The sequence below is a fragment of the Suncus etruscus genome, chromosome 9, assembly GCF_024139225.1.
Source record: "Suncus etruscus isolate mSunEtr1 chromosome 9, mSunEtr1.pri.cur, whole genome shotgun sequence".
Lineage (NCBI taxonomy): Eukaryota > Metazoa > Chordata > Mammalia > Eulipotyphla > Soricidae > Suncus > Suncus etruscus.
Window position 1 is genome coordinate 102379995 of NC_064856.1, and position 16372 is coordinate 102396366.

At 37.1% G+C, this 16372-nt stretch overlaps 1 protein-coding gene across 1 annotated transcript in view; it reads left to right on the forward strand.

Moving 5' to 3' along the window:
• ZFP91 (ZFP91 zinc finger protein, atypical E3 ubiquitin ligase) overlaps positions 1 to 15857 on the forward strand; it is a 29138-nt gene extending 13281 nt beyond the window's left edge. The window contains exons 3-11 of the mRNA XM_049779648.1: positions 2849 to 3058; positions 3635 to 3671; positions 4243 to 4347; positions 4791 to 4925; positions 5943 to 5993; positions 6834 to 6912; positions 9358 to 9472; positions 11663 to 11762; positions 12163 to 15857. Coding sequence (XP_049635605.1) covers positions 2849 to 3058; positions 3635 to 3671; positions 4243 to 4347; positions 4791 to 4925; positions 5943 to 5993; positions 6834 to 6912; positions 9358 to 9472; positions 11663 to 11762; positions 12163 to 12673 — 1343 coding nt within the window. The 3' untranslated portion in view covers positions 12674 to 15857. The remainder of the gene's footprint in view (positions 1 to 2848; positions 3059 to 3634; positions 3672 to 4242; positions 4348 to 4790; positions 4926 to 5942; positions 5994 to 6833; positions 6913 to 9357; positions 9473 to 11662; positions 11763 to 12162) is intronic.
• The last annotated feature ends 515 nt before the right edge of the window (positions 15858 to 16372 follow it).

The window sequence follows — 16372 nt, forward strand, 5'->3', positions numbered from 1 at the left end:
ATCAAGGAATGTCTCAATTTCCTCTTGATGTTTAGAAAATAGTTTGCCAGATATAGAATTCTTGCTTGACAAGTTTTTTTTTTTCATACATTTAAATATAACATTGTTTTCTGCTTTTAGTAGAAAGGAACTAAACTGAAAAAAAAAAGCCAGTTCTTTTTTACAATTACTGTTTCTGTATTTACATTTCCTGTTTGTTGAGCCATTTAGCTCATGTTAAAGTGATTCAGCGGAAATTATTTTTATTTGAGGGTTATATCTAATAGTTCTAGGGGTCAGAGTTACTCTTGGCTCATGGTAGGCTTTGGGGGGACCATGTGGGATGCTGGGGATGTAAACAGGCTCAACCACGTGTAGAACAATTGCTGTATGATTGCTTCAGCCCCAGAAATTACTGAAAATGTCTGTTTAATGTTGCCCTTTTTTTAAAAAAAAATTTTGTTGTTATTTCCCCCAGAATATTTTAAAGTTGTTTCTAGAAGAGGTATGTGTGTGTTTCTGTTGAGGGAAATTTTTGGTGACTTATTTTCTGATTGTACATTATCTTTAGGGACTAGAGTTTTTAGGAATGGTAGGTAGCATTTAGTAAATAGGATCTTATGCTTTCTTTACAAGGATAAGCAGTGATCATTAAATTATCAAGGTCGCATACAATTTTTCCAAAACTGGCTATTCATATGAAGAGATAAAGGCTAATAGAGTCCTATCATCATCGAGGAAAGGAGTTTATGAAGAAGGTTTAAAGTTCAAATTAGTGTAGTTGGATTGAGTGAATGACTCTCTATTATTTAAAATTGTAGTACTTTATGAAGGGTTTTTAAATTGTAGTACTTTATGATCCTCAAGAAATTATCTTAAAAGCATCCTTGACCTAATTGTAAAAGTCCTTGATCAGTAGATTCAGGATCCAGTTTTTAGAAATAGATAGTTGTCTATTCTGGCTTTGTGATAGTAAACAATTGGTCTTTAGTTTTACAATACAAAATTACTTAGACTAGATTGAACCGCAGTCTGTCCTAGGCTAGAGCTGGCTAGGCAGATGCCTTATCACTCTGCCACCTACCTTTTGATACTAACAATACTTGGAAATATATATAGCTCAGATAGAAATGAGAAGGGCCAAAGAGTGGAAAACTGGAAGAAAGTATGTCTGATTTAATAGTGATGTCTGCTTTTTAGAAGTTCACACTGTCCTTACCTTTCAGACTAATTTAATTACCTTTTTATATATTCATGTATTGTGAAGTAGTAGTGTTAAAATGAAAGCATTGCCTTCTGTTCCATAGGGCATAGAGGAGGATGTTATTTTTCAAATATTTAAAAAAAAATGGTAGCTACATTCGTCCTCTGTGTGCATATGTATAGGAAAATACGTTGGAAATAGTATTATATAGCTAATGTAGTTTAGTTTTGTGGTTGTTAAGATGTTTTCATTTTTAAATATTTTAACATGTTACATTAAAATGGTCTCTGAGTTCCTTTTATTTTCCTAGAGGTTTGTACATAGGCCTTATGTTTACTGATATACTAGTGTACTAGGGGAAATCACAGACTGGTAAATGGTAAACTAGGTGAAATTGTTAGATATTTATATAGTAGGTGAAATTGCTGGATATATTTGAACCTTCCTCAGAGGTGAGCGGTAATAATTTCTCCTTATTTATTGTTGTATATGAGATATTACATCTATTTCTATGTTTATTATATATGCACACTCACAACATAGTGTCCATATAATAAGTTTTATTTTTTATATAATGTCATGGAGTAGGTTCCAATTGATTGCCTTTGATGATGATATAAATGGTCCAAATTAGTAATTAGTTTCATCCCCTCCTTATTAGTTTTTTTTTTTCACTACTGAAAATATCATAATGATAAGCTCTATACAGAAGACATTTTGTTAAGTATGACTGTATTTTGGTAACCCAAATTTCTAGTCTAACATGAAAATTATAACATTAAACAGACATTTAGAATTTTGATAATTGTTTTGTCAAATTTTTTACAGATGTTTTGCCAGCACACAAAACCTTGCCAAATGTTGTCAAACATTCAAATTATTACCAATGTAACAGGGAAATAGTGATATCATACTTTTATTTACATTTTACCTTTTTGTGAGTGGATTGAGCTCTGTTGTTTTTGTTCCTATGTTTGAAAGCTAAATATATTTACTGAGCTGAAAGTTTTCTGTTGGGCTTATTTGACTTTGTTTGTAATGGGATTTGCCTTATAAAAGAGTTTCTCTGTTCATGTAGTCAAAGTTTCAATCTCCAAACCTAATATTTGTAGTAAAAATGCTGGATATTTATACAGCTCAGATAGAAGCTGTATGTCTCATATTGGTTGTACCAGAGATTAAACCCAGGGCCTAAGTACATTTGAATTTTGAGGTTTGGTGGTTTTGTTAACAGAAAAATAATGATCTGTTTGAGCCTGACTCTTCATATATTGATTAGCTTTAGAAAATGGTTTAATTATTAGCAACAATTTAATGTACTTCTCTGAGCCCCCCCCCCTTTTTTAAGACAAGACAAAATAATTCTTCTAGAATTGGTAGAATTGGTAATAATTCTTCTAGAGTGATGATACTGTGTAAATTACTGTTTTGTTTGGAGGCCTTATCCAGTGGCAGTGGTTTAGGGATTTCATATCTTGTGGTACTTATGGGGGAACAACCACTTCAGCAACTCTGAAACCTACCTTTGGCTCCATTCTGAAAACAGCTTCCAAGTATAACCTGGTGGAGCATAGCCCAGTTCCCTTTTTGACTATTTGTAGTAATAGATCTATAGACATGATTATTCATTGTAAACTTAGAACATGTGTTATATGTTTTTTGTAGATCCAAAAGAAGAGAAAGAGGAAGAAGATTCTACCTTCTCTCAGGAAGTTTCCATTGCTGCATCTAGACCTAGTCGAGGCTGGCGCAGTAGTAGCAGGACATCTGTCTCCCGGCATCGCGACACAGAGAACACTCGGAGCTCTAGGTCCAAGACTGGTTCGTTGCAGTTCATCTGCAAGTCCGAACCAAATACAGATCAGCTTGATTATGGTACATTACAAATACAAAGTCTGTTTACTAAGTACCTCTTAAGTATTTTTTCATGTGGTAGAGTGTTTTATTTGGGGGTGTGTGTTTGTTTTGTTTTAGTTTTTAATAATATCTTTAAGCACCATGATTACAAACATGTTTGAATTTGGGTTTCAGTCAGGGTATTTGCTGTGTACGTTAAAAAACAGGCTTTATTTGGAGGTACTGAAGAAGGGGGGTGGAGAGGAAAAGAATAATAAAGTAGCTCAAGAGAGAGCCCCAGTACACAACCATCATGAAAGCATGCATGTTCACATCTCAAAAGAGATTTGGGTAATGTCCTCGGGCACCATGTACCTAGTCAGTGCATGTGTTACTTTTTATTATAATGTTGAAAATTAGCCAACAGCTTAACTTTCATGAATGGGGTATCTATGGTGGTTATAAGAAAGGGTTCTTTCTTTATTTTGAAGTGCTTTTTAAATACTTTATTTTTGTGTAATTACCTCCAAGTAAGAATTTGGCTTGAATTTTTTGGCTGCAGAGAAAAATGCCTATCTCTGTAGATAAATTGTTTATGGGGATTTATTTTTCTAGATGTTCCAGAAGAACATCAGTCTCCAGGCGCCATTAGGTAAGAAATGTTTCATCTTGAAACTCTGGGAAACATAGAGCAAGAGCAACTTAGAGGATTCAAAACTTGCACTTTATACTAAAGATTAAGATATAGATAATTTCAGGTTTTGAATTTATATTCAATTTAGATTCAACTTTTAATTGGCACTTAATCATGTAATTTTTAGATATGAAATTTAGAAACCATGCCTTTACCTTTTGCATTCTGGTAACAGAATGTGTTAGAAGTAAAATGTTGACATTTAGTCAGCATCTTCTGTTACTGTGAGTGTGAGGGAGCGCGCGCGCGCGCACCTTTTTTGAAGTTATAACAGCAGTTTACTGGATATTGTATAATAAAGCAAGTGTTTTTAACTTTAACTCTGAAAACTCACCACTTTATTTACTAGAGTGGTAACATCTAGGACTCATAGTTTTAGTTTCATTTGTTAGGATATAGCAACTCAAAATTATAGATACCTCACTGTACATGTTGGGACATTCTAAATAAGGTACTGAATAGATTCATCGAATATAATGCTTATATATTATAAAACTATAATACCTTAACTTTGTTTTTGTTTTTTTAGTAGTGAGGAGGAGGAGGAAGAAGAAGAAGAGATGTTAATTAGTGAAGAGGAAATTCCATTCAAAGATGACCCAAGAGATGAAACCTACAAGCCCCACTTAGAAAGGCATGTCTCAATTTTACTCCAGGCCCATCAGTGAAAAATTAGAGGAGCATTTTTTTCCTGTTAACAAGGTGATGGGTAAAGACGTAATGTAATTTTGACTGTGAATTTCTTTTACAGTTCTAGCTTTTCCACATACAACCCCTCTTTTCCATTTATGGACTTTATTTTCCTCATATCCAAATTATGATATCTGTTTTACTATGGATTGAGTGGATACTTAGAATTTTTCACTTTTTTGTCTCCTTCTGCAATTCTCTTGAGATTTGATTCTAGAGCGTCATTAGACTCAAAGGATATCCAGCAGTTTTGAATATATAGTAGCTTTGTGGAAATCACATTTCCTGAGCTGACGATTATAATTTTATAGTGAATGAGTGAATGGTTTACCCTGCTGACATGATTTTCTTTGAAAAGATATTATTGAAGTCTTTTTGTGTTTTCAGGGAAAACCCAAAGCCACGAAGAAAATCAGGGAAAGTAAAAGAAGAGAAAGAGAAGAAAGAAATTAAAGTGGAAGTTGAGGTAGAAGTGAAAGAAGAAGATAATGAAATTAGGGAGGATGAGGAACCTCCTAGAAAGTGAGTAGTTGGCAAATCACTCAAAGCAGTCAGCAAGTTGGGGAGCCAATTGAAAAAGGGTGGAAAAGGGAAGCAGGTTAAATGTCACTAGCACCTAATCATTACAACATTTTTAATTGATTTTACCTAGTAATAGTGACACATTTGTTTAAAAAAGGAAGAGGGGAACCAGACAGACACTGTAGTTAAGGCATATGCAAAATATATAAAAAGAAGGAACAGCTTCACGTAAAGATTGTATCTGGCTTTTTAGCAAACTTGTGGGGGGTGAATCTTAGCATGGTATGTGCTATGTGTATAATTACAGTACTGCTGCAGGGAGTTCATCATTTCATTGACTAGACTTTTTTGAAACTTGAGAAATTTTAAGTGTAATCCAACTGGAGAGGTAGTGCAGAGCAAAAGAAGTAGAGATAGCCAAAGAAAAAGGATTGGCAAATGTGAATCCTCAAAAGAAGAGCATTAGGTTGAATAATGCTATAACTTTAATCAGGTATAAAAGCTGTCTGGCATTTCATTTCACAACAGAAATAAATGGCTTTTGGTATGTAAGACTTATTTCCTAAGGTGACTAACTTCACTGAAATAGTTCCTGAAGTAGTAATCATTTTTTTTTTTTTTTTTGGATTTTGGTTTTTGGGTCACACACAGCAGCGCTCAGGGGTTACTCCTGGCTCCAAGCTCAGAAATCACCCCTGGCAGGCTCGGGATGCCATATGGGATGCTGGGATTCGAACCACTGTCCTTCTGCCTGAAAGGCAAACGTCTTACCTCCAGGCTGTCTCTCCGGCCTCCTGAAGTAGTAATCTTAAAAATTGTCTATAAGTATCCAATTTGTGAGAGGTCTTTATTTTGCCTGGGACCAATATGTAGTTGAAAGTGAAATGGATTGAAATAATTGATTTATCCTGTGTTTACATCACCTGCTTTCTGTTTTCCTAAATATGTCTTTAATTACCCTCTATTTTGTAAGCTTCAATTCAGAATGCATGACATTATTTTGTTCTTTAATTATAGGAGAGGAAGAAGGAGAAAAGATGACAAAAGTCCTCGTTTACCGAAAAGGAGGTGATTTGTATTTTTATTGTGTTACATCCTGTGTCTCGGGCAACTACATAATTACATATGTTAAACCTCATAACATTCTGTGTTATGTTGGAACTTTTATTTAAACACTGATTTATAAAGTAGTTCATAGCTGTTGTTTCAGCCATTTTCAACCACCAATGTGTGTGGCCTTATTTCTCCACACATGCACCTAACAAAGCGTTTTTCAACTAATGTGCTATGGGAAAAATTCCAATTTTACCCATAATGTGCGGCTTCGGCTCACAAATAGACCAATCATTATTTTTATTATTTCATAATAAAATAATTATAAAATAATTTTTTTTATTTAACATTTTCTAACGATGGTGTGCCTCATTTTTTTTTTTTTTGTTTTGTTTTATGAAAAAGAGTGCCTTTGCACCGAATGGTTGAAAAATACTGACCTAACATGCCCCTTTTGCCGGCACAAAATAATTTCCTTTTATATTGCTTGGTACTATAGATTTGATAGTGCTGTTACTAAAGTTGTTGGGGATTTACTGATCTTCTTGTCCTTCTTTCTGTGTTAGTCTTTGCTCACTGAGCTTCCAGACAACTTTCTCATCTGATTTATTGTTGTTCTGGGCTATCAGATGAAATTTGCATATGCTGATGTGACCTCCAGGAGATGTGGAACTGGGGTGATTAGTAGCAGAGGAAGGAAATGGGGCATTGGGCCTTTTCCTATTCCTCTGTGTACAATTAAACGTTTTTTTTCTTTGTACTGTGAAAATACTGTTCCCTATTATACAGTTGCAGTTTAGAGTTACCATGCAGCCTCCTTTATTTGCTAACTTCTCTTCTACCTGTTGTTAATAGGAAAAAGCCTCCAATCCAGTATGTCCGTTGTGAGATGGAAGGGTGTGGAACTGTTCTTGCTCACCCTCGCTATTTGCAGGTTAGTGAAGCTGTTACATAAGTTCATCTTTTTAGGTTAAACTCCGTTACTAATTCTCGTAATTAAAGAGATGGTCCTCAGTGAAATGATATCCCTTCACTCATTAACATAAAACACAGAAAAATCTTAACCTTCAGTCTGTGGAGGGTTTTTTGTCTTTTAAATAAGTAAGACCATGAAGTTCTCAAGTAGAGAATTTCTTATAACTTGCCGTATTCTCATCTCATTGGGATATAACTACATCTGATACAAGAAGTAATTGTTGTTTTGTTTTGTTTTTGTTTTTTTTTTGTTTTTTCGGGCCACACCCGTTTGATGCTTAGGGGTTGGTTACTCCTGGCTAAGCGCTCAGAAATTGCCCCTGGCTTGGGGGGACCATATGGGACACTGGGGGATCGAACCGTGGTCCTGATCCTTGGCTAGCGCTTGCAAGGCAGAACCCTTACCTCTAGCGCCACCTGGCCGGCCCCACAAGAAGTAATTGTAACAATAGACTGAGACACAGATAAGATTTTATTTTAATGTGTATGATTTTTTTAAAATCAACAGATGAAGTGATTTTTTTCTTTTAATACTTATTCTAAAGGGTTTTTAGGGAGGAAAAGTGCTCCTAAGAAGTGCTCAGGATGATCAAGAATGCAGGGCTACTTAGGCTCTGTGTTGCCAGGAGCCTCCAGGCTATGCTCAGGAGGCCAATTAGTCCCTGGAATTGAACCTGGGCTCAGCCACATGGCAAGGCTCAGGCTCTCATACTGTCTCCCTAATTCCTAAGATAAAGATTTAAAATTTTTGTTTTTAGGGTGTTTTTCTTACATGAATAGTTGAGTTGAGTGTCTGTGCGCGTGCGCGCGCACACACACACACACACACACGAAGTACTAATAAACAATTCCTGGAATGGTGCTCAGAATATTGTTCTGAGCAGTGTTAGGGGACCAAGTGATGACAGGGATTGTGTCTATGGTGCATGCCGGTAGATATGCGCTCCAGCCCTTTGAACTATTCTTGTCACCTTTTGAGTGGTTGTGTGTGTGTGTGTGTGTGTGTGTTTTAAGGAAGAAGGCCAGAGAAATATTTTAATGCTTTGAGATTTACATATAGGAGGCTCAGGTGTGAACCCCAGTGCACATGGTCCTCAAGCATTGCCAGATGTGATCCAAAAACGAGTATAAAGAGAAGCTGAGATAATGATTCAGAGGGGGATACACAAAGTTCCTGACACTGCATGGCCCCAGAGCACTACCAGATATAATCATGCTTGCTCTTAGCATTGGTGGGCCTATTTACTGAACCATCAGGCCCATATTACTGGGCCAGAAATAGCTATATGTGGTCCCTTACCCCTTTAGTATAGTTTGGGATGCCCCCTCCCAAAAAAGGAAAACTACATCTTTTGAGGGGTCCTTCAGACAGAGAGAAAATTGGTTTAAGAAAAATGCCTGTTTCATCTTATTTTGCAGCAAGTATGAGACATCTTATTTGCTACTTTTTTTTTTTTTGTTTTGTTTTTTTTGTTTTTGTTTTTGGGCCACACCCGGCATTGCTCAGGTGTTACTCCTGGCTGTCTGCTCAGAAATAGCTCCTGGCAGGCACGGGGGACCATATGGGACACCGGGATTCGAACCAACCACCTTTGGTCCTGGATCGGCTGCTTGCAAGGCAAACGCCGCTGTGCCATCTATCCGGGCCCTTATTTGCTACTTTTACAATAATGGCAGTGACTTCTTTTTTTACTATGTGCCATTAACTATAGGAAATGTTAGCAGTGTTGATCTCTAGAGACCATGAAACAGCATTTTAGTTTTTTTACATGAGAATTGAAAATGGTATATATGCTGAAGTCATGCTGGAAAGTGAGTTAACAGACCCAGATTGGAATCTAGCTTTGTGATTCATAGTATGTGTTTTCTCCTTTGATCTATCCCTAGCACATAAATAAAAAAGTAGATGTGGGCAGCCACATCAGGAGTAACCCCTGAGCACTGCCGGGTGTGGCCCAAAAAAAAAAAAAAAAAAAAGTAGATGTAATGAGCCATACTTCTGGTGTTAGCACCACACATATGGTGGTGCTGGTGAGGATGGCATGTGGTGCCAGGGATCAAACCCATTACATGTACTTGAGCTACTTCTCTGGCCCAATACCCTAAAATCTTCGCTTTTTACTTAGTTTTCTTTTTGTTTGGGGCCACACCTGCCAGTGCTCAACATTTAGTTCTGGTTCTGCAGAGCCCAGGGATCACCCCTTGAAATGCTCAGGGAACCATAAACAGTGCTGGAGATCAAATAGGGTCAGTAGAGTGCATGGTAAGTACCTCAACCTCTTCTTAATATCCATCCTCCATGGATTTAAGTTTTATTAATTTGAGTATACTGCCTCTGTCCTTGAACTACATTTGGTTTTCCATTAATAGAAATCTTCATTTTTTTCCTTTTTTTTGGATTCAGCATCACATTAAATATCAGCATTTGCTAAAGAAGAAATATGTGTGCCCCCATCCTTCCTGTGGCCGACTCTTCAGGCTCCAGAAGCAACTTCTGCGGCATGCCAAACATCATACAGGTAGTTTTTTAAATTAAAATGATTACCAAGAAACTAAATGCAATGTGTTGTTAAAGAGTCAAGTGTTGGGGAAAGATGTTTTACAATGAAGTCAGAAGATAGTAAAAATTTACAAGTGAAAAAAAAAAGAATAATTTTTATTGGGAAGCACTGTTGGATCACTTTTGACAGGGCTTGGGAGACCATGTGGCATGCCTGGGATCAAACCTGGGTTGGCAATATTGAAGACAAACACCCTATCTTGGCTGTAGTACAGCTCTAGCCTCGCAGTAGGCTTTTAAAAGTTTAAACTTCTTTAAGAAATTAAGATGTTGGGGCCGGAGAGATAGCACAGCGGTGTTTGCCTTGCAAGCAGCCGATCCAGGACCTAAGGTGGTTGGTTCGAATCCCGGTGTCCCACGGGGTCCCCTATAGTCCCCCGTGCCTGCCAGGCGCTATTTCTGAGCAGATAGCCAGGAGTAACCCCTGAGCATAGCCCGATGTGGCCCAAAAACCAAAAAGAAAAAAGAATGTAATTAAGATGTTGAAATCTTTTATTGAGCATCTTTTCTACATCTGCTACACTATTTACACATATTACTGATTATCTAACATCACCAAATTTCCTTGGTTTAATTTGCTTTTACAACTAAGAAGTTAACAACAGTAATTTCCTTAAGTCACACAGCTAGTTTTCAAGAGAATCCCCTTTGCTTCTAGTAGATGATAGCTTTTGTGACTTAAATATGAACAAAAATTAGAAGAAAACATCCAAATATTAGTCTCTTACATTTTAAGTACTTATAATTGTCTTCATAATGAATGCATATTACAGAATAGATTAAAATTTCACAGACAATCTCTGGAATGAGCTAATAGGTCAGTAATAGGAGTAGGTTGGATCTACCTTTTGAATGCATGTGAGACCTTTATTTATTAGTTAGGCTAGTATTTTTTTTCTCACTTGAAAAAATAGCAGTGGTACCAGTTACCAGTATCAGTTATAAAGAAGAAACAAGATGACAAAGTGTTGGTTTTTGCACAGGATCTGCAACAATAGCATAGATTTTCATAACATGAGGCTTTGAACTAAGCTCTTCATCTTACTGTCTTTACAATACACTTTATTTAGAGAGAGTTAACTCTGCTCTTACTTCCTAATGGGTGTTGCCATTTCTCCATCCTTTCTCCCTCTAGTAATAGTTTTGCACTCAGAATTCAAGAATTGGTTGTAGTTTAGCTTTGTTTTTTGCTTTGAGTCTTTATATTTCACTTAAACATGATCCCATTTATTTGCATTCATTTACCACAAATGGCAGGATAACATCCTTTTTAGTAGCTAAGTCCTATTGCATTGTGTATGTATTACATCTTTATTCAGTTATCCATCCTTGGGTACTTCGCTCAGGTTCACTCCATAATAACTATCGGTAAAGAATGCTGCATTGGTTGTAGAAGTGCATATATAGTTTTGGATTTGTGTTTTTGTGTTCTTAGTATAGATCCTTAGAAGGGAATTGCTTAGGCTAGATCTTTTCTTACTCTTTTGAGAAAACAAGCCAGAGAGATGTGACAGCAAGTGAGGCGCTTGCCTTGCATGTGATGCTCGATTGCTAGCATTCCTAGTGTTCCCCAAGCACCATCAGAAGTGAGTTCCTAGGAGCAGAGTGGGGGTCGGAGGTAGCTCTTGAGCATCGCTGGTTATAACCCAAATCCCTCTTACTTTCCCTCCCCCCAATACCTTCATATATTTTGTAGTAAGCTTTATAGGGTTTTTCATAAGACTGGACCAGTTTTCATTTTTCTCAGTAGTGTATTTGTATAGCCCCTTCTCAGAATGGTGAAGTGATGATCGTTGTGTGTATTTTGAATGCCAAATTCTGTAAACATGTATTAATGTGTGTTTGACACTTAGGATTGGACGTTTCAAGGAATAAAATCCATGAAAAATTTAGTTATTTACTTCTTATAAAAGTAAGTGAAAAGATAAAATTCTTCCATTTTAGATCTATACCAATGGTAAAAAGGACTTAAGATGAAAACTTATGTATTAAATAATGTTGACCCAAATGTTTATATGTTGAGAACACTAATTGATCTTACTTTTAAATAAACCTGTGGATCATCCATCCACTTAATAGAAGCTAGAAGAAAAAAAAAACATAGAGGAATTTTAAATGACGCACTAACCACAGCTGTGCTTTTCCTTAGATCAAAGAGATTACATCTGTGAATATTGTGCTCGAGCCTTCAAGAGTTCCCACAATTTGGCGGTGCACCGCATGATTCACACTGGCGAGAAGCCGTTACAGTGAGTATTTTTTGTATGGTAAATGTCTAAGGGAGAGGCTCTGAGACCCTGGTCAGGGGTTTAACTCTATAAATATTTCACTTGCCGCTGCTCTTTACTTTTACCAAGTTTTAACAAGTATATTGACTGGTTAAGCTATTATTTAGTAGCTTTTTTCTTCTCTCTGCTTCCCTTGTCTCTCATACAGGAAGGAACCCAGTGGAATAAGATTAGCTTGCCTATATGAACTCTTGTTAAGTTTTTACAAAAAGCATGTAACTTTTCACTTATTTTATTGGTTGTTCATTATTATTGTCATGGGGAAATCCAAGCTCTAACTTCTTGCCATAACCCTGATTAAGAGTTCTCTCTTTTTCTCTCTCTTTGTATTTGATCAGCCATTTCCTTTTTTACTCTTTAGATGCGAAATCTGTGGATTTACTTGTCGGCAAAAGGCATCCCTTAATTGGCACATGAAGAAGCATGATGCAGACTCCTTTTATCAGTTCTCTTGCAATATCTGTGGCAAAAAATTTGAGAAGAAGGACAGTGTAGTGGCTCACAAAGCAAAAAGCCACCCTGAGGTGCTGATTGCTGAAGCTCTGGCTGCCAATGCAGGCGCCCTCATCACCAGCACAGATATATTGGGCACTACCCCAGAGTCCCTGACACAACCTGCAGACGGTCAGGGTCTTCCTCTTCTTCCCGAGTCCTTGGGAAATTCCACCTCTGGAGAGTGCCTGCTGCTAGAAGCTGAAGGAATGTCAAAGTCATACTGTAGTGGGGCAGAACGGGTGAGCCTGATGGCCGACGGGAAGATCTTCGTGGGAAGCGGCAGCAGCGGGGCCACTGAAGGGCTGGTCATGAACTCGGACATACTCGGTGCTACCACAGAGGTTCTGATTGAAGACTCAGACTCTACTGGACCTTAGTGGAAAGGAAGACTTTGGGCACTGGGACAGCTCTGACTTTGTATTTAAAGATAAAAAGGACAAAAAAAAATTTAAAGCATTTAATATCTAGTAAAATAACTGAAGGGCCTGCTCTTTCCATTGTGGATCACAGTACACACACATACATCCAGCCGTCTTCTCCCTCTGTCGTCCCCTCTATAAAATTGATGTTGCCTTTACCAGAAAGGTAGGTGAAAAAAAAGCAGTTCTTAGTGACGATTCTCCTTATATGCAATTCCAGCTGAGCAGACTTCTGCTCCTCAGCAAATTCCCTTTTCCGACATGTAACTTATGTGCTCGGGATCAGCTTTTAACTCTTACTAGTATATTCCTGGACTCTCGGCCCCTTCTCCTTTACTGCTGCCCTATGGTCTGGCTTCTATCCATTGCAGCATACCTAACCCCCAAAGTATCATACAGTTCTAATCTCTGGAGGCTGGCAGCTTGACTTGGCACTTTAGGGCCCCTTAGCAAGGTGAGCTGGTAAAACAGCACATGTCTCTTACCCTCTTTTCCTTGACTACCCATTGAGTTTGGGAAAAGGAGGATACATGGGGACCACCTTTCTCCTCTCTGACCCCTGCACTTGCCCCCCTCACCCTGCTCCAACTTTTCCATAACGGTTCTCAATGGTGCTCACTTGCTCGGAAACAGGCTCCCACCATAGAGGGGGCTGCTCCCTACCTGGTCTTTGTGACCATGGACAGGGCTCTGTATCAGTGAGACAAGTCCCAGACTAAAGACAGAAATTTGCACTTTGAACATGTGTGTTTTGTGTTGTGGAACCTGAGATTCCTTATTTATTAATGGAAAGTAATTTGATTATTTGACTTTTTTTTTTGTCTTCGTTGCTATTATTTTGTGGGGCTGGGAGAATATTCAGTTATTCTGTCATTTCCATAAGAAGTACTTTTGAAGGCAAAATATAGGGTTGAAGAAGCATAACCAGCCTCTCAAATCATATCTCTCCAGTGGCCTTTAAAGAAAGCTGGTCCTCAGCACTAACAAAATCACTACAGTAGTCTAGTGTTCTTTTTTTTTTTGGAAGCCTTTTTAGCAAAGGATGTTAGGTTTGTGGTATTTAGTGCTCTGAGTTCTCTGAGCATTGAGATTTAGGGATTTTATGGGGGTGAGAAGGGTTGTTTGTTCAGGGTCTGGATAACATATAAAAGATTTTCTCTGGTGAACTTATTTTTGGTTTAGATCCCATCGCAGATCTTAGTGACCCTACTTTTTTTGTTTTGTCCTTTTACTTTTTGTTTTTGCTTTGCTTTATCATTGGTTCATTCCAACGCCCAATTAGTGAGGATTACTGCTATTAGTGAAGGAATGGTCTGAGTCAACAGTTTTAAGTCCCCCCCCAAATGCCTCTGCTTTGTTTTCCTTTTAATTACCTCAGAAGAGGAAAGGCTTCAATTGACAAAAAAGGAAGACATTTGTTTATGATTTGGCTGTCACCTGAAATTCATAAGATATTGCTGCTTCATTTTTCTTAAGATAGATTTATGGGTGGGTTGCTTATTATGCCTGGGAGAGACTTGTTCAAACTTATAACTCAAAAAATGTAAAAATCTATTTTGCTCATTTTGGGGGGGCATTAGAAGGGCAATTTCTATTCTTTATATCTCAGAAACTGGAATTAAAGGCTTACCCTATTCATTGTTAGAAATGTATGATGGCTTCTGGAAAGAATGAAGTTTTCCTGAGACAAAATAAGGAACAGCTTGTTTTTCACAAACACTAAAACTGCAAAATTTGTTCATTTTCTTTTGATTTATTTTTTGGTCCAAAAAGCGGGACAGCAAAATGTCATTTCTGAAAGAGGCTTACTTTACACCCACTAGTGTCGGTGGATGAACTCCAAGAAATAGGGAGTAAAACACCTACATTGAAAGTCAAACGCACTATTGTTTCTTTTTAGAGGATTGCAGATTTGCCATCCCTCCAGTGTGGGGGGAGAAATTGGAGTAAAAATCAAAAAGTATAGCTTTCCTGTCTACAATAAGGATTTGGAGTTGACTTTGGTTTGTTGGGTTAATTTGACAATATTATAAGGAATGATTGACTAGATCTACAACAAGTTGTTCCACTCCAATAAAAGTCCATTTTGTGCTATTGAATTAGCTAGCATCTATACCTCACATTTAGCCCTGGCTTGTCGAATTTATTCCCCTCCCTATAAATTACATTTGCAGTGGTTAGTCATTAGTTCAGCTACCTATACAAAAACAAACTGCATTAAGAAAAACTGAGATAGAAAGTGTTCTTACCTCTATCACACTCATCTTCCCATCAAAAAGCAAATAGTTCTAATAACTAGATAACTTTTATTTATCACTCCCTTTAGAGTTGTTCTGTCATTAGCCTACAATTCTAGCCTTTTTAGTAGGTTTTAAAATAATTTTCATGAACTTAATTTCGTTTTCTTTTGAGAAAGGGATACCAGCATAGTAAAGGGATAGAGTAAGTAAAACTACTAAATACTCTTTCTACTCGTCAGGCTATTTTTCCATTGACTTTTTGATGTGCTCTTTAATCTTAAAAATATGCATTCCTAATCTTAGGTTCTGTTGCTTTGTATCTTCCCACCTCATATCTCCATCTTGAATTTGGCAATTCTAAATTCTAAAAAGTAATTGAGAAATAAGTCTAGTTTCTAGATGCACTTCCATTTGTGGTTGCCAGAGTCATTTCGCATTAAGAGACTTACTAGCTTCAGAGTTAGCTTAAACACTGGCCAGGATTACTGGAAGTTTAAACAATATGTAGAATATCATCCATATAAGAGCACTTGAACCTCCTTTGTACCTGTTCAGAGTAAAAATAGAGTACTAAACCTAACTAAGGTCTTTAGTCTGGTTGGTTGAAGCACCATTTTCTCTACTTTATCTCCTTTCCAATGTACTCAAATTGAAAAATTGTAATGGATCCATTTTATTTCTTAAAAAGCCTTTCTTGCCTGTTAAAATGTGCAGGACCCTTCTTTTGATGGGAGACACAGGTGGTTAGCAGCTGCCTGAATCTAGGTTGGAAAGGTTATGTAAGAAGAAATTATAATAATAAAAGGGATACTCTGCTTTTCAATTCTTTTGTTTTCTCTTCATCTAAATAAGGCATACTCAAAATAAATCTGTAAAGAAGAAAAATAAAAGTCTTCATGGAAGCACCTTGTCTTCCTTGGTTGTACTGAGTTAAAGTAATCTTAGGAGGGAAAAAAGCAGTACTAGATTAGAAAACCAAGTGTGTTCAGATTTTATAATAGGTTTGATTGCTTTTGTTGAAAATCAGGTAGTTAACTTTTGACTCGGTTTATTATTTGGTTTTTGGGATTATTCCTGATTCTGCACTCAGTAAATTACTCCTGGCAGGTTCCAGACCACATGGGGGATGCTAGGGATTGGACTTCGGTTGTCTGCATACAAGGCAAATGTCCTACTGTTATAGTCCCTCAGTTTCATTTTTGATTCCCATTGCATAGGTACCTTATGAACTGTGATCATGATCATGTGAGATAGACTTGGAAATTCACTTTTTGATAAGAAAGTGACCATATTAATTTAGTAGAGAAGAAGGCTGCTGTGAATGTCATGAAAAATCCTTGATTATATTTTATATCAGTTGTTTTTTTTTTTTTTACAAAACTTGAAGTTCATGACAAGTACTAAAAATGTTTCCTGC